We start from the raw sequence: 18279 nt of genomic DNA, 5'->3' as shown, positions 1-18279 counted from the left end.
CACAAGTTCATCGAAATTGGACAATAGAAGATTGGAAAAACTTTGCCTGGTCTGATGAGTCTCGATTTCTGCTGCGACATTCGGATGGTAGGGTCAGAATTTGGTGTCAACAACATGAAAGCATGGATCCATCCTGCCTTGTATCAACGGTTCAGGCTGGTGTTGGTGTTGTCATGGTGTGGGGAATATTTTCTTGGCACTCTTTGGGCTCCGTGGTACCAATTGAGCATCGTTGGAACGCCACAGCATACCTGAGTATTGTTGCTGACCATGTCCATCCCTTAATGACCACAATGTACCCAACTTCTGATGGCTACTTTCAGCAGGATAATGTGCCATGTCATAAAGCTGGAATCATCTCGGACTGGTTTCTTGAACATGACAATGAGTTCACTGTACTCAAATGGCCTCCACAGCCACCAGATCTCAATCCAATAGAGCATCTTTGGGATGTGTTGGAACGGGAGATTCGCATCATGGATGTGCAGCCGACAAATCTGCACCTGCATCTGTGTGATGCCATCATGTTAAAATGGACCAAACTCTCTGAGGAATGCTTCCAGCACCTTGTTGAATCTATGCCATAGAGAATTGAGGCAGTTCTGAAGGCAACAGGGGGTCCAACCCGTTACTAGCATGGTGTACCTAATAAAGTGGCCGGTGAGTGTAGGTCACACCTTTTGGGGGGGGGGGTATATATTTCACCTATACAGTATGAGTTTAACAGTATACAAATTTTAACTTTCAAATTCTGTGAGGGGAAAAAAAGCCTTTTTGTTTTTCTTGTTGTACGGGACACGCACCGAACTGCTTGCCACGCAAAATGCTAATGCTAACGAGAACGCTATTGCTGTGCTAACGCTCTGAGCCACTTTGCCAATCATCACATTTGCAACGGCGTCACCACCCCCTTTCCTCCTCCCCCCTCCCGTTTTGCTCTCTCCCAGGCAACTGTGACAAAATCGGACAACTCGCAGTTCATTCAACCAAATTGTAGTAACTGAGAAAAGTAATTTATTAGTTACAAATGCTGTTATACTCTAACGCCATTATTTACAACACTGTTTATGACACTGTCTTAAGAAGCGTTCAAAACAAGTGTTACCGTTGATGAAGACTTTCTTTAGGTTTTCCTTCCATGCATGGACTTTGGCTGTCATTTAGTGATAGTTCTATTTTGTTAGAGGGAGGCCGCTTTAAAGGGATCCTCTATTTTTAAGACAAGTAATTCTTAAAAGACAAATGTTAGTATGAGTTATAATAATTTGATATTAAAACCCCTCTTAATGTTTTTGTTTTAATAAAGTTTGTAAAATTATTTCAAGTGATAGGTCACCATTCTTGTTACGTCGCAGTGCGTGACGTCACCAGGCCCATTGCCTAAATTCTAGCGTGTCACTCATTAGCTTTCCCAACATGTCGTCAGTTCTACCCTTCCTATTTGAACCAGATCTGAAAAGTGAAGAGCAGGACAGCACTGTCGGTCGTTCACAAGACGAGCTTCAGGGAAAAATGCGTGCAGCAAATACCTGATAAGACAAAAGTTGGGCAAAACTGGTGATGCACTCGCTGCAAATGAGTCTCAATGGCAACAGAGCGAGAGAGGGCTGTCGGGAACTCCGGTTGGCCGCGAGAGTGAATGCTGTTGGGAACGCCGGTTTTATTAGCAGATATTAAAGGTAAGCATATTGTTTTCAAACTTATCCCAATATAATTATGTAGATTGTTAGCATCCAGAGCTGTTGTGTGCTTTACATACAGTATAGGCCAAAGAGCACACCTTGTGTAATCCATGTCTTGTACATTGTAACGCGTGGTAGGTAGGATACGTGTATAAAAGTACCAAAAAGGGGAGAAGCTTCCACTTATGCACATTTATTCACAAAAAATATTTCCACCTTGACCACTCTTCACTCGGGAGCTCAGCAGTACGCAAACACGCATTCCCTGACGAACTCCAACATTGTTGTAAGGTCCACGTCAGAGTCATCGTAGCGTGCCATAGTGCTTTAATTATTTAGTATGATTTGGGGAAAACTCCCACGAAGAATAGTCAACAAAAAAAGATAGCAATAGTAATCCAAATCCGGGTTTTTTACTCACTCGTAGATCCAGGAATTAGACCGATCCCATGGCAATGTTGCAGCATTGATCAGGCCGTCGATTCCACAAAATAGACTGATCCGAAAAGCCGCTGTGGGACCGACGAATCAAAAAAATGGACAGATCCGAAACCAATATTGCAGACACGGTGGGACCGTCGGATCCAGAAAATAGACTGATCCCATACTTGACTGAGGATCCAGGAAAAATGTTCGGGCGCCAGTTGTAACGCATGGTGGGTAGGGTACGTGCATACAGGGACCAAAAAGGGGGAGAAGCTTCTACTTATGCACATTTATTCACTAAAAATAACAATTCCGCCTCGACCACTCACTTCACTCCCCTTGTTTCCATTTAACTGGAAATTGCATCCAAAAGCAGCACATCGTGGCATTTTACTTCGCGAGTTTAGGCAGCAATAAGCAATTGTTGAACACGCTACACATTTGGAATGATCCCAATGACGTCATCACTGCGAGCCGGCAAACTATGGCGCCAACTAACGGTCAAAATATGTAGTAAATATTATAAAATATTGCCATTGATTTAACATTTTGTGTTTCTAACAACATATTTTAGTACAGGAGAGCAATTGTGGTTTATTAGAGCCTACATGTATTTAAGTTAGAGGATCACTTTAAAACTCCATCTTCAACACCACTTATCCTTGTCAAGGTCGTGCGGTGCTGGAACATATCACAGCTGACTTCAGACAACAGACGGGCTACACTCTAAACTGGTTGCCAGTCAGTTGTAGGGGACACAAAAAGACAACCATTGGCACTTACAGTCATACGGCCACTTGGTGGGATTCCCTCCCCCGCTGCCTGCACCAAAGTTAGGCACATGTACCACTACATCATGAGTGACTGGCTTTTAAAACTCATGTAAGCTAGTGTGTGTTCACATTCATTCTTGCAAACAGACCATCCGCAACTGTTTGTATGAGTGTATGTCAATAGGAGTACCGATTCAAACACTCATAGACAACTATGGTTGTTACTGGACAGTCCTTTGTAATGGCCAAAACACAATTCAGTAGGCACACTGTGCCATTATTGTTATGATAATGCACTTCTTGTCAGTCACCAACGTATTGGCTAACCTTTCAGTGTATGGTTGCATTCACCAAGTTCTTCGTCAGACCCTAAGGATGTTGTGCTTCAAAGGTCAGTTCCCGCTGCTTCCAAGCAGCTGCGTAGTCACAGTAATGTAGGACATCATCATCATCAACCTCACAGCTGGAAGGAAAGGGAGGAGGCGAGCACGTGTCGAGTTCACATTAGTGTCAGCGTCTGCGCATCTGCATCACAGAGCTCCCGTGAGGTCGCTGACAGCACCAGCTGCCACCAGCTGCCTCAAAAAGAGCTTTTCAGAGGAGACATCATGAACCACCTGCAGGTACGAGAACACACATTGTAGAGCAAGCAACTCCTCCGAGGCCAAACACAATGAAACAGCAGTCCATTGTATATTTAATATACTTGGGTAATTAGTGATTACAGTCAGTGCTAAAAGCCTCGCTCTTCATATAAGAAAAAGTAAAACACTAAATATTTCCTGTTAAAATCTTAGAAATCGGTGCGAATATAATGAAAAGTTGGAATAAGAGATGAAAACATGAGACAATGAGTTTTTGCTAAGGATGTAACGGTACATGTATTTGTTTTTAACCGTTTCGGTACGTGGTGCTCAGTTCGGAACGGAGTCATACCGAACGAGTTTCTGACGTAACCCTTACTTTTCGAGGCTGTGAGTCGATCGTGTTAGTTTCTATGCGTAGATTCTATTTATGCCGTCTTCTCTACTATAATGAGGACCAACACTGTAGGACAGTATAACTCAGAAACGTCAACGGCGCGACAACGTGGCCGCCGCGAGAACGCAGTGAAACGGGGGCGTTAAAGTCAATCAGCCAATGCACACCAGTCGCAGTGGGGCCGCGTGTTAGACGCGTCTCAGAAGCGGCGCAATACGACGCACGTGAAAAGAACGGCAAAGTTTATTATTTGACGCGAGACGCGACCCTCCTGCGTCAATACTACTACCGGCAGACCGGAAGTCACTCGCGTAAAAATACGGTGGATCTGGTCGATTTTCAAACTAATATGCAATCGTAACCCACTTTTTGAGTCCATCAGATCTCTTGAGTGGTAGATCGGGGCACAGTTGACTTGTCTTTGTTGATTTACTGCTGTCTTCTCTGCTATAATAATAACCAACACGGCCATGTGTTCAATACAAAACCGTCCTACCAGAACAAAACAAGTACGAACTAATATTCACATAGGAACTAAAGTTGTACAACATAAAATATACAATATAAATGAATACTACATCACATTTGTAAAATATAAACACATAATAAATAATAGCCCATTTAAAACAAATAAATTGAAATGAGCTAAAACACCTGTAATTAAATAATAAGAATAATACACAGATACTGATTACACAATTAAATTTATTAATTTCTGTGTGGCGCTTTAACTTGAGAAAATCTACCAATAAAGCTTATGAAAACCGTTCATAAGAGAAAAAAAAAACGATTCATTGAGGCATTTCATTTGTAAAATACATGTTAAAATATTTGTCATTGGGATTGCTTTTCTCTTTAGTACAGGACTTCTTTTTTCTTCTTTCAGAAAGAAAGTTGACCAATACACGGGATCTGAAAGGCAAATTGTTGTTGGATTATCTTTAAATACCCGCAACGTTTTGAGCAGAATTTTAGCTTTGTAGTATAGGTTAAAGTTCCTATTGTTGAAAGGTGTGTAATAAACAACTAGCACATTTATCTTTTGCATTTTGTTTTCTTACTGTACCGAAAATGAACCGAACCCTGACCTCAAAACCGAGGTACGCACCGAACCGAGATTTTTGTGTACCGGTACACCCCTAGTTTTTACGATGCAAAAATACTATTGGACATCAGACAATTCTTGACCTTTTTCTAAAGATAGAAATTCTGTTTTTTCTGATCTGGTTGGACTTACCTGAGCCTTCATGGCGGCCATGTGTATGGTCTCGTAATAGTGAAGAGGAGCATGTGGATGCTGCATGTTGTAACCGAAGCCTGCCAGGCTCACATGGTCACAGAGCTGCAGGGCCATCACCACTACACCAGCCCCCAGTGTGGGCACCATTGACTTCAAGACAACACAAGCTTACTATTTCCTATTGCCACTTAGTAAAGAGCCGTATACAGTGTATCACAAAAGTGAGTACACCCCTCGCATTTTTGTAGATATTTATGTCTTTTCATGGGACAACGCTGACAAAATGACATTTTGACAATGAAAAGTAGTCTGTGTGCAGCTTATATAATAGTTCCCCTCAAAATAACTCAAAATATAGCCATTAATATCTAATCCCCTGGCAACAAAAGTGAGTACACCCCTTAGAAACTACGTACATCCGTAAATGTCCAAATTGAGTACTGCTTGTCATTTTCCTTCCAAATGTCATGTGACTCGTTACAGGAGTGCTGTCAACATTGCTGCAGGGATTGAAGAGGTGGGGGGTCAGCCTGTTAGTGCTCAGACCATACGCAGCACTCTACATCAAATTGGTGTGCATGGCTGTCACCCCAGGAGGAAGCCTCTTCTGAAGACGGTAAACAAGAAAGCCCGCCCGTCTCATCAGACCATAGGACATGGTTCCAGTAATCCATGTGCTTTGTTGACATGTCTTCAGCAAACTGTTTGCGGGCTTTCTTGTGTACCGACTTCAGAAGTTGTTACTTGTGTTTTTTGGTGTTTTGTCGCCCTCTGCTGGCGCTTGGGTGCGACTGATTTTATGGGTTTCAGCACCATGAGAATTGTATAATTATTGGCATCAACAATGGCGAGCTACTAGTTTATTTTTTGATTTGAAATTTTACAAACTTTATTAAAACGAAAACATTAAGAGGGGTTTTGACATAAAATTTCTATAACTTGTACTAACATTTATCTTTTAAGAACTACAAGTCTTTCTATCCATGGATTGCTTTAACAGTGTTAATGCCATCTTGTTGATTTATTGTTATGATAAACAAATACAGTACTTATGTACAGTATGTTGAATGTATATATCCGTCTGGTGTCTTATCTTTCCATTCCAACAATAATTTACAGAAAAAGATGACATATTTTATAGATGGTTTGAATTGAGATGAATTACGATTAATTAATTTTTAAGCTGTGATTAACTCGATTAAAAATTTCAATCGTTTGACAGCCCTAGAATATACAGTATATAATAATAAGTTGAAAATGAGTGTTTTTTTATTTTCCAATTCCCATTATTTATGAGGGGAATTCTAAATCAGGCTGCTTGGGGCCGCTATACTTTTCGCCAAGATCGCCATCCATTGGATATGGTATGCCCGCTGGTGTCTTGCCAATGTAGTTACCCCTGTCAAAAATTGAATCCCCTGGGCGGCGCCACTGCGCTGTACTGATTTGCATGATTTCCGTGTTTTGGTGATGTAGTTATGTACGAAGTTTTAAAACATGGCCCATCCATTTAAAAAAAAAAAAAATTGTATTTTTATCTGTCATATAATGTAACATACGTACTGAATGTAAAAAAGGCGATGTTTTACTGTTTTACTCGCAGGATGACTTATAACTGTTGTTACTCTAATTCAAATCCTGTATGGAGTTTACCATTTTTGACGCGGGTTAACTAAATTGGCAAGACACCGGTGGTGGCTGTTGTACAATTAGCGTCTTTAGTGGGGCAAATTAGAATGCCGCTCACCATTTTGGCGGTGCTCTCTGGATTTTCTTGGTCCACATTTTCAATGCTTGGTTCATGCTCAGTCGTTGTTGTTGTTTTTTAAAGCTTATTTAAAAAATTACATATATCCATTTTGCCTCTTCTGTCCTCAGGTAGTTTTGGCTAAGCAAAGCAAATGACTATCTAAGGTGCTAGTCACATGATGTGTTCGAAAAATAAGTTTGACCCATTAAAGAAATATATATTTTGTTTTATTTCATTCATTTTTTTGTTTTATTGCTTTACAACTTTTATAGACAACATTTTACCGTAAAACTCTTAATTTTAAAATCATATATAGGAAAGTCAATTACATGCAATGACACTTGTCGGCCACCGGCGGGGGCTGGCCCCCGCAGCCCCCCCGAAAAACTCCGCATATGCTGTGAATGCTCTGGTTTCGAATGAGCATTCATTCGCTCTTCCCAGTCTTAATGGATTGGGCGTCGAGTGCTGTCAATGGCAGCCATTAAGTTAACTGAGACACTATCATAGTGGAAGATTTTGGTAGTAAATTGTTGGTTCCTTTTTCGTTTTTTTTCTAAACATTGACACCTGTTTAAAACTCGATTCTTGGCATGACCGTATCGATAACCTTTTGGGATGCAGAGTGTTACCATATATCACCATTTCGATTTTTTTTGCCACATCTTTAGGGTCCAATCACTCGTGGATTTTAGGGACAAACAGAATTTGAATGAAAAAAAAACTCACTTTTCTTTGTTTGTGTGAATATTTCTGCAGGACTTCTCCAGTCCTGCGAAAAATCTCTGGATGGAGGATTCGAAAGTTATCTGCCTTCAAAGGGATATCATCCACAACATCCTTCCAAAACCACAATTTGGACCAGAATCCCTTTGAAAAATGTAAAGTTAGCACAAGAGTTGATTTTGGATTTCAGTTTAAAGCTTTCATATCTGCTGGTGTGCACCCACTAGAGGTTGTTTCGTGATGATAGACGTGAGCCAGTCCAGGTCCAGACTCTTAAACACCACAAGGGCAACGATGGAGGTCTCGTTGTACTCGTTGGCTGAGCTAGGGGCCCCCTCGGGGTACATCAACCGGATGGTGGTGCGAGAACCGGTGTCTGTCTCATAGCCGAGCACTGGAGCGTTATTCATCCTTCAAGGGGTCAACAAACAAAATGGACGTGAGTATCTTTTGCCTTTCAAAATCTGGAAGGTGCATGAGTACAAAGATGATTTTATGTGAAACAATGGCTGGCAAAGGTAGAGTTTGGTTATATTTCAATTTTAAGATCAATACATTTGTCAAGAATACGGCAGGGGATCAAAACAGGAATCAGGCAATGAGAAGCTAACTGCAGACCAGCAAGGCAAAGGAGCAGGTTACGAAACTCAAAATACTTTATTATTACAAAAAAGACCAAACTGCAACCAAAAGCCTCTGGTCCGATCAGGATGGTGCAGGAATACATAGACCATAGATGCTGACGTTAATAAAAACCCAACGGCTAAATAAGAAAACAGGGTGTTTGGCTGAGGACTAAAAAACATTGAAAATGTTTTTTAAAGGGAACCTTGGACTTAAAGACTTGTACACTCTAATAAGGCACAATTGTTCTCTTTTTAGATGGGGCTTTGCAAGGCAAAGGCCCATATAGTAAAATTCCTTTTTTTTTTTCGAATTCTTTTCTTTGGCGCGCCGCACAGCTCTGACCGTTTGACTGACCGTCACCGTTCGAAAATCAAAATGACCGGAATTTTCGCTCGAGGTAGGTAATTTTTCAAACGACCACCAAAACTTTTTTGTTCGCCCGTAAACGCAGGTTTTTTTAAAGGATAAAAAGAATTTCAAAACGCTACTTGTTCTCCAATTATTGACCAAATCACATAATCTACACATCAAATATTCCAGGACGGTAAGAGGCATAAAAGTTTTGTACAGAACATGCCAAAACATATGGTTCCCCCAAAATTAGCCAAAAACTGTTCCATTCATTTCTAATGGGATACAATTGACAGCTATGTGCGTCCAAATTTCCCAGTCATTATCAGTGGAAGGAAAATGTAGTTCCTTGTGGTTTTTTTACCCTTTACTATGACAGCCCATTGACATCAAGTTAGTCGATGCCATTGACAGCAACGCACATCCATTCCATTGACAGCCATGTACGTTCAAATTTCCCATTCATTTTTAATGGCAAAAAAACCTGTTTGGTTGTGATTATTGACCAAAAACTTACTATTACAGCCCATTGACATTCAACTGGTGCCCATGTAAGTCCATGCCCTTGACAGCCATGCAACAGGACGTGTCCCCGAAATGTCCTCAAATAAACAGGAAATAATATGATAACAAGACGTGTCCCCGAAATCAACAGGAAGTGCCCTGATATCGACAGGACGTGTCCCCGAATGTCCCCAAATGAACAGGAAGTGATCTGATGTCAACAGAACGTGTCCCCCGAATTGTCCCCGAATCAACAGGAAGTGACCTGAAAGAACTGTATCTACAACAGCAAAGCCCCATCGTAATTTCTCCAGAAATTGTAGTAGTACTTGTTCTAGTACTAAAATATGTGATTAGAAACACATAAAATACTGCCATTGATTTAAAAACCTATAATACTTAGTACATGTTTTGACCTACGGAGGGCACAATATTTTAAGCGCGCAATGGACGCTTCGGGTGATTGTCATTGCCACTCGATGAATACTACCAGGTTACTGCAATTCCTTTTATGCGGTGAGACGTCCAACACATGTGCACATCGGTTAAAAGCGGCGAATACTTACTATTTGTGTTCTTAGAGTCTTTTATTACCTTTTTGTTGCCTCAAAATACTTCTTGCATGTGTTTCCCTCTCATACTTCAGCATTGTGTTTTCTTGTGGTAGCTTTAAAACTAGGGCTGTCAAAATTATCGCGTTAACGCGCGGTAATTAATTTTTTAAATTAATCACGTTAAAATATTTGACGCAATTAACGCACATGTCCCGCTCAGACAGTATTCTGCCTTTTGGCAAGTTCTACAGCAAAGCTTTTTGTGCTGTCTAACAGCGAACTCGTGTGGTCGCTTTGCGACATGGTTTATTGTTGTCTTGCCAGTTCAATATGGCTGCACGACGTCTCGGGCTGACGCCTACGTTGTAATGTTGTGCTTATATGATCCTTGGACAAGGTTTGTCTGTAAGTATGGTTGTTGTAAATAATGTACATATTATGTTAGTAAGCGAAATGTTATATTTTTTGTATGAGACGCTTTTTATGTTTAGTGAACCTGTATAGCGTGCTAAGCTAAAGTTGTTGCTAATGCAATGCTTGTGTACTTTTTTTTTTGTAGTTTTACGATGGTCTAAAGAGGACAATGGTTTGAGGCCATTTTATTAATAAATCACATGAAAAAGAAAGAAGTCTGATTATTATGGCGTCGTTCACTAGCTGTCTAGCTTTGGAAAGAGTAGATGCTTCGGAGTGAGGACAGCATAGACAGATTTAAATGACAGTAGAGTGAAATGCCCATTACAGTCCTTATGTACTGTATGTTGAATGTATATATCCATCTTGTGTGTTATCTTTCCATTCCAACAATTTATTTTACAGAAAATATACATAATTTACAGAAAAATATGGCATATTTTATAGATGGTTTGAATTGCGATTAATTACGATTAATTTTTAAGCTGTAATTAACGCGATTAAAATTTTTAATCGTTTGACAGCCCTATTTAAAACAGATTGTTGATCTGTTGACCACATTAGTCACGCAGCATATTTAATCCACCCGTGTTTGATATTACTACGTTGAAGTACTTTCTTAAGGCAGCTTTAGTATGTTCTATCTGTATGCGTCTAAACAAAACAAGCTGAATGCGCACGGTAGTATTTTGGGTGTCCAATTCGCCTCTTGTAGACGTATCGTTGGTGTAGCACATTTTGCCAGAACTTTTTTTTTTTTTTTTTTTTTTACTACCCTCGTCTCGTCTAGACCAGTCTTTCCTGTTCATTTTGCTTTTGCTGCTCGTTTTGTGAAATATCGAGAGTGCTGTCATGCTCATTAATGTTCCTCTCGGGTTCAAATTGAAAGGGTTGAACAGATGACATGTTTATGTTGCTAAAGTCATACTCTAGAAGCCCGGCAGCATAACCGTGTGACGTCACCGCCCTACGACGTCAACAACAATGACGCCCTACTCGTTAAACTTATAAATTGTATAAAAACAAAAACATCAAGAGTGGTTTCAATATCAAACCATTTTAACTCATAATAACGTTTATCTTTTAAGAACTACAAGTCTTTCTATCCGTGGATCCCTTTAAACTACTCTTGTAAGGTTCCTTCAAAGCTAGGACTTTGTCATGAAATCAACCAACTGTTTAAAACAGTTGGATTAAAATAACCTCTAGGATCATGTTAAACCAAACCAATTTGTAATCAGTGTATTTTTTGTTTTTAAACACAACTGCTTTTAACGTGCATGCTTTTCTGTGTGCCAAACACACCTGATGATGACATCGTACTGATCTATATGCGATCCCAGACGACTCCCATGGAGGACGCCTCCACTGCCCACCACCACGCATCTTGTGCAGCGGCCTTCTCTACGCAGAGACCGAGGCAGGTCGGGCTTGGGCAAAGAGGCAAGTGCCCTAGCCAAATGCTCTTGACTCCCTTGGAGCCCCAGAGGAGGGGGCTCATCCCATAATGTGGCATTCCCTTCTCGTTGCAAGAAAACGGGGATATCCGTCAGGGCCGGTGAACATGGAAGCTGTTTCAGACGCTCCATGCACCAGCGACGGCGACACCGACCAGACAACAGAGAAGCTGAATGGTTCAGTACATCCTAAGGATAATGAGAGTGTGCGTGGGCGTGCTTGCGTGTGTATCGTATCGGCTTGTTGGTCTTTGCTGGTGCGTATACATACTAACCTCGTGGTTGAGATATTGATCATCAGAAAGAGAGAATTTATGCAGAGGGAAATATGCTGGAATCAAAATAGCAGCGTAGCATCCAACCAGAAGAAGCAAGCAGATGACAGCATTCTCAGTTCTGAATGACAACAACACAGCGTTAGGTTATGTTGGCTGCTCAGCTGACCGTGGCCAGGTGGGCATGTATGACTGCCAATGGAACTGTCGCTTTTATATTTAGAATTGATGTTGACTGGTTAAATACCTCTTTGACAGTGACACTCAGGCAAAACTTTTGCCTTTGTTGTATTGTCTCATTCAGTGTTGTTTTCGTCAACAATGACTATAACGAAAATAATTCGTCGACGAACAATTTTTTCATGACGACGAGACGGTAACGAGCTAAAAACGTGTTTTGGGAGATTAAAACTAGGGTTGTTCCAAACATGTTTTTTTTTGCTGCCGATCCAATCCCAAACGTTTTAGTTTGAGTATCTGCCGATCCCGATATTTCCCGATCCGATTGCTTTTTTTTGCTCCCGATTCAATTCCAATCATTCCCGATAATTTTTCCCGATCATATACATTTTGGCAATGCGTTAAGAAAAAAATGAATAAAACTCGGACGAATATATACATTCAACATACAGTACAGAAGTACTGTATTTGTTTATTATGACAATAAATCCTCAAGATGGCATTTACATTATTAACATTCTTTCTGTGAGAGGGATCCACGGATAGAAAGACTTGTAATTCTTAAAGAATAAATGTGGGTTTGTATATTGTGACTAAATATTGTCATCTAGTGTATTTGTTGAGCTTTCAGTAAATGATAATTCAGGCATTTAACTTCTGCCCAAATGCATGATGGGAAGTGCACCCATGACTGTGCGTAGTGCTACCAATTGATTTATGTTCTCTGCATTGGAGAATAACTTAGAGCAGGGGTGCTCAATGTTTTTTGCGCCAAGATCTACTTTTAAATGAGACAACCTCCCGTGATCTACCTTAAGAGAGGAGAGTGAACTAAAAAAAAAAAAACATTTAAATGTACAGTTACAGTAATTATGCTTTGTGAGCAACATATGTGGTTATGTTGCTCACAAAACACGAATAACTGTGTACGTTTAAAAAAATATATAAATAAAAAATGGACGGTAAATTATGTTCGCTCACATAACAATTAACTATGTACATTAAAAAAAAAAAATGTTTTTTTTTTTTTTTGATGCCGTGAGCTACCCACACTAGCGTTGCGATCGACTGGTCGATCGCGATCGACGTAATGGGCACCCCTGACTTAGAGTGTTAAGACAAAGATCAAGTGCTATCTTACTTCCCTACATTGCTTCCCATTATATTTCTAATCATAGGGAGAGGGATAGTAAGGCTTTAACCAATCAAAAAAAAAGCTCCAAAGGCTGCTAAATTCACACGACTCGATATATGCTGCCTTTTATCTCTCTATATGGGTAAAACGGCGCCATTACAGATTGAGTGCAACAATGCGAGAGTGGGTAGTGCAGCGCATGCATTAATTGCATTAAATATTTTAACGTGACACATTTTTTAAAAAAATTAATTACCGCCGCAATCGGGATAAATTTAATAACCCTACCTTGAGCCTAAACTAAAGACTCTGGATATTATGTTTGTAACGTTAAATACAATTAGAAAACGATTTAATTAAAAAATATATATATATATTAAAAAAAGGCATGGCCGATATTTTTTTGCCGATTCCGATACTGTGAAAATGACGTGTTTAAACATAACAAGACTAATGCCAGTCTTTGTCAGACGAGACGATAACGAAACGAAAATGCACAATAGTGTCTGTCACATGTTCAGAATTTGTGACATTTTATGTGTAGTTAGCTTGCATCGTAGCAGTGTCTGGTTGTGTCACTCATGTGATGTGCTGCTGCTTTCCAGTCTCCAGGCTGGTACGCACGGTAAGATTTGTTTTCTTATTTTGTCAGAGTATGCAATGTTGCTTTCGCCTTCAAAGGGCTGTGCTGAGTTATCATCACACACTAAATGTAGCTTGTAGCGTTAGCATAGCATTCGTGTTGACATTCGGGCAATGCTTGTCTGTTTTTTTTCGTTTTGTTAATTTAAACCAAACCCACTTTTTTTGGGGTGGGGGGGTTAACTGAAGACTCTAAATTGTCTGTAGTTGTAAATGTGTGAAAATACATGTAATCCCAGGGTTACGAACAAGTGCCGTTCCTAAGGTGGCAATGTAACCCGAATTTCCGCGTAAGTCGGAATTCACCCTTTAAGCACCTCTAAATACAAAATAACTGTCCAAAAACGTGTATTATGTGTCATATTAATAAGATCAAGTAAAAAATAAAGTACTGTGAGGTATGTTGTGTTATATGCCGTTATATTGAATGACTATTCGGGCTTAAAAAAAAAAAAAAAAAAACTTTGGGCTTTACTTTCAAGTGAGTCGCTTTTCTGAGAAAAAAGGGCGCTGTGGAAAAAGTAGGGAGGCGAGAGAGGGGGGGGATCTCATGGCTGTACAGGTCGCCTCTCTTAATGTGAGTCTGCCGTCCGAACTAGAAAAAAAAAACTGATCAGGACTCGAAAGAGGAGAAGGCGCCGGGGGAGAAGCAGTAGCAGCAGCGGCAGTAGCAGCATGAGAACAAGTGGGAGGTTGGGGCAGGCGCCATGACTCCCCCAGGTCGAAAAGTGCGCTTCTCGGGCGGACACATGAGAACCGGTGATGACAGCTGTTGGCTGCTTGAACCCAGTCCGAAAAAAGGGCTTCGTCGTCGGTCAGAGGAGAACCCGAGGTTTGGGCAGGCATCATGACAGTCCCAAGCCGAAAAGGGCGATTTACGGGCGAACACATGAGAACCGGAGATGACAGTGGGTGGGACCTGACACCGTCAAGAACTGCAGGACGGTGGCGACGCTGCTGGAGGAGGAGGCATAGCAAAAACTGGGTACTGTTTACGTGAAAAAAAAAGCACGACTGGCAGAATGGCATACGAGACCTCAGGGTCGTAAAGTCTTTAACTAGCTTTACAGTATAATTGGCTGTGACTGTGACAGACTTTAACAGTGAATAGAAATCAACACTGTCGTCAACACTTTCTGGCTGTGACTCAGTTTTTGCCTCCTTCAACCACTATATAAAAACTTCCTTACTTTTTGTTCATCTGAGAACAAACCAAATTCGATGTTCACTGAGCCACAATCAGCGTTTTTTTTCAAAACTATTATTTCATTATTAGAGAACTTAAAGATGTGTACCTTTCTAGATAACAATGTGAAGAGAACAGACAAATATGGTCGAAACATAGGTCGAAATAGCCTTGGAGCGGGGGTAAGAATTTTCACTACAGTATTTGCTCGAACATGGTTTAATAGGGTAGCACTGTTTATTTTCAACAACCAGATGTCCTCAGACTCCTCACCACACACCTAGGTCACAGAGGCTTTAATTTTTTTTTTTAAAAGGTGTTTTCAGTGTTCAAGTAAAGTACTCGGTGGCATGCCTGCACATCAGGCCAGCGCCGCCCCACGTTCCACTCCCACCTCTGACCAGGCTGGTACGCGAACCCGCGCGCCACGACACTTTCACTCGGCCGGTAGGGACGTTAACCACTGTGCCAATAGAGCTCGAGCCAATGGCACAGCCGTCAGCGTCCCTACAAGGTTTTCACGCTCCGCTACGGACCTACGCGTACCCGTTACACAGATACGCAAAAAAAAAAAAAAAGCCCAGTTAAAAGGGGCACTTTGGAAATGTAGGGGCAAAGGGTTAGGTGCTCAAGCACCCTCCATCGCCCCCCCACCACCCCCACCCCCCGCACGTGCCTGATGTGGGCCCTATGATTGGCTGGCAAACAGTTCTCAGTGTACCTTGCATCATGCTCAAAGTCAGCTGGAAAAAGGTTCCATAACAGCTGGGACCTGAGTGAAATTACGTGTAATTATACGTATCTCAGTTTACAAAAATGATGGAGAAAAATTCTCATTATTACATTCTTCCTGCATTTGTGGGTTGAATTTTTTTTTCTACTTCCGTGATATCTGTTTTTAGAATAGCATAAGCCCATTAAAAAAATTAAAAAAATCACAAGACCCAACCTTATCCATCACTCCTCATCGCTGCGTCGTAATGTACCAAATTAGGGCTGTCAAAATTATCGCGTTAACGGGCGGTAATTAATTTTTTAAATTAATCATGTCAAAATATTTGACGCACTTAACGCACAGGCCCCGCTCAAACAGATTAAAATGACAGCACATTGTCATTTCCACTTGTTACTTGTGTTGTTTTTGGTGTTTTGTCGCCCTCTGCTGGCGCTTGGGTGCAACTGATTTTATGGGTTTCAGCACCATGAGCATTGTGTAATTATTGATTGAAAATTTTACAAACTTTATTAAAACGAAAACATTAAGAGAGGTTTTAATATAAAAGTTCTATAACTTGTACTAACATATATCTTTTAAGAACGACAAGTCTTTCTATCCATGGATCGCTTTAACAGAATGTTAATAATGTTAATCCCATCTTGTTGATTTATTGTTATAATAAACAAATACAGTACTTATGTACAGTATGTTGATTGTATATATCTGTCTTGTGTCTTATTTTTCCATTCCAACAATGATTTACAGAAAAATATGGCATATTTTATAGATGGTTTGAATTGCGATTAATTAATTTTTAAGATGTGATTAACTCGATTAAAAAATGTAATCATTTGACAGCCCTAGTACCAATGTTTCTAATGTTGCAGTTGTTCCAATTTTTATGATTTTTTTTTTTTTTTACCTGCTGATGAAAAAGTCTCTTTCTGCTGTATCTCCTTGTTTGTATGCTGCAGGTGTCCTGACCTCTTCCTCGACAGCCTCGGGCAGCAGTGGGAATTTATCCTGGGGGTCTTCTACACTCAAGCGGTTGAGGGTCACCATGGTAATGAAACACTCCAACACACAGGTCAAGTATATTTACTATTGACACACAAGAGAAATAAAAATAATTGTCTTGTTTTTGGTCATCACTACTAGATTTACATAAAAAATGCTAAATGTCTTGTATTTTACATTGTATATCATCAAAAGTGGTGATAAAGAGTTTAAATACCTGCCAGACAGTCCTGTAAAGATATCAATCTTGACTACATGGTGAAAAGTTCATGTCCGGTGTGACTAAAATGGCCACAGCTGCTTTGTACCTTCCCCCTCTGACTAGCACTTGTTATACATTAACTGTAGAAGTTTGGACATTGTCAGTCCGAGCCTGACCACCACCCAACCCCTTGACGTACACTAGATTGCATTGTATTTCATTTTAAGTGATGTTTACATGCTTGTCAATGGAACACACCTTTAGCATATGACCAGTTCAACATTTAGTTAAACAAATAGGGTTGTGGCATATACAATAATCACTTTGGGCGGAATTTACCCAACAATCTGCAAAAACTAAAGTAATCAGCTGTATTTTATTATTATTTTTTTTTTACAGTTTTTATATACATTACAGTAGTATGATATGGAAGCCCATTCTCGCTGGCGCGAGAAGGCTGGAGGCTGGTGCCTATAAGTAGCTTAGCTTAGCTTGTGCGTAAGGACTCTGAGAAGTTAAAAAAATAAATAAATAAATAATTTTTTTTACTGGCAGAAACAGGCAACAGCAAGTAAAAAGAAAAAATATACATATATACTGTATTTTTTTTTTCTACTGGCAGAAATGTGCTTCTTGTTTTGTTGGGAAAAAAAAGTTTTTTTTTTTTTTTTTTTGTGGCGGAAATGGACTTCCATAAATTTTAGTTACTAATGTTTGACAAATGAAAAAAAAGTTTATTAGAGTTATGGAAAGCATGCAAAATTATTTAAATGAAGCCAGGGGATGAATTTATACACATTCAGGGGTCGCGTTAACCGAATATTTTCCGTCGTTGACCGGTTTTTTAAAACGGTGACGGAAAAAACTGAAGTCCATCTGTCATTTTGACAGGTTGCAATTCAAACCCCAGACCACAAGGTGGCGAGTGAGCATATTAATTAGCTATTGTCTCTTTTGATGCATGACGTCGTTGGCCTTACTCTGAAAAATGGCAAGGCAACTGAGTGTTTGCCTGGCACGGTCAGACTGTTCTCCCTGTGTTTTTCAAACACTGAGAGAAAAGTCTGGGACCCAGCCTCTCGAGTAGGTACAAAATCAATCGACAAATCAGATTTGTTTATTTGCGTGACGTGTTCTTCACGAGCAACGTCACTCTTGCGCGCCGAAAGTCGTCTCTACAACAACACAGATGGCGAACGGGAGAGCCGAGAATATGTTCCAATCCGCGGTAAATTCAGTTTTAAATGAGCTAAAACACATCGACACGAGTCATTGAAAACAGTGTGTCTCGCGCAAGCCATGTTGAATAAACTCCGTTCTCCTCGTATGTTTACTTCCGCGCGCAAGTCCCTCGTCCTGCCCTCGTCGCTTTGCTAACGGCACGTCTGCCCGTCGCTGATTGGTGCACTTCGCTGTCTGTTCGCCTCTTGTTAAGCTTG

At 40.4% G+C, this 18279-nt stretch overlaps 1 protein-coding gene across 1 annotated transcript; it reads right to left on the bottom strand.

Annotated features, from left to right (window-relative positions):
• Positions 1–914: 914 nt before the first annotated feature.
• On the bottom strand, positions 915–16926 carry st3gal7 (ST3 beta-galactoside alpha-2,3-sialyltransferase 7). Its single transcript, XM_057848981.1, has 8 exons — positions 16856–16926; positions 16544–16722; positions 11761–11881; positions 11334–11674; positions 7803–7989; positions 7582–7722; positions 5100–5252; positions 915–3498 (listed from the first exon to the last, which is right to left on the bottom strand). Exons 2-8 carry the CDS (start codon positions 16681–16683, stop codon positions 3412–3414), a joined length of 1170 nt encoding a protein of 389 aa, XP_057704964.1. The 5' UTR covers positions 16684–16722; positions 16856–16926; the 3' UTR covers positions 915–3411.
• Positions 16927–18279: the final 1353 nt, after the last annotated feature.

This window comes from Corythoichthys intestinalis, chromosome 10 (assembly GCF_030265065.1).
Source record: "Corythoichthys intestinalis isolate RoL2023-P3 chromosome 10, ASM3026506v1, whole genome shotgun sequence".
NCBI lineage: Eukaryota > Metazoa > Chordata > Actinopteri > Syngnathiformes > Syngnathidae > Corythoichthys > Corythoichthys intestinalis.
Note: the sequence above shows the minus strand (reverse complement) of the source record. Positions and strands in the feature narration are given on the sequence as shown.

Excerpts from the sequence above, each read along its gene's own strand:
- st3gal7 (XM_057848981.1), bottom strand. The coding sequence starts at position 16,683 with ATGGTGACCCTCAACCGCTTGAGTGTAGAAGACCCCCAGGATAAATTC. Across the intron at positions 11,882-16,543 it reads AGAGACTTTTTCATCAGCAG|AACTGAGAATGCTGTCATCT; the intron begins GTAAAAAAAAAA and ends GTTGTCATTCAG. Across the intron at positions 7,723-7,802 it reads TCATCACGAAACAACCTCTA|GGATTCTGGTCCAAATTGTG; the intron begins GTGGGTGCACAC and ends CATTTTTCAAAG.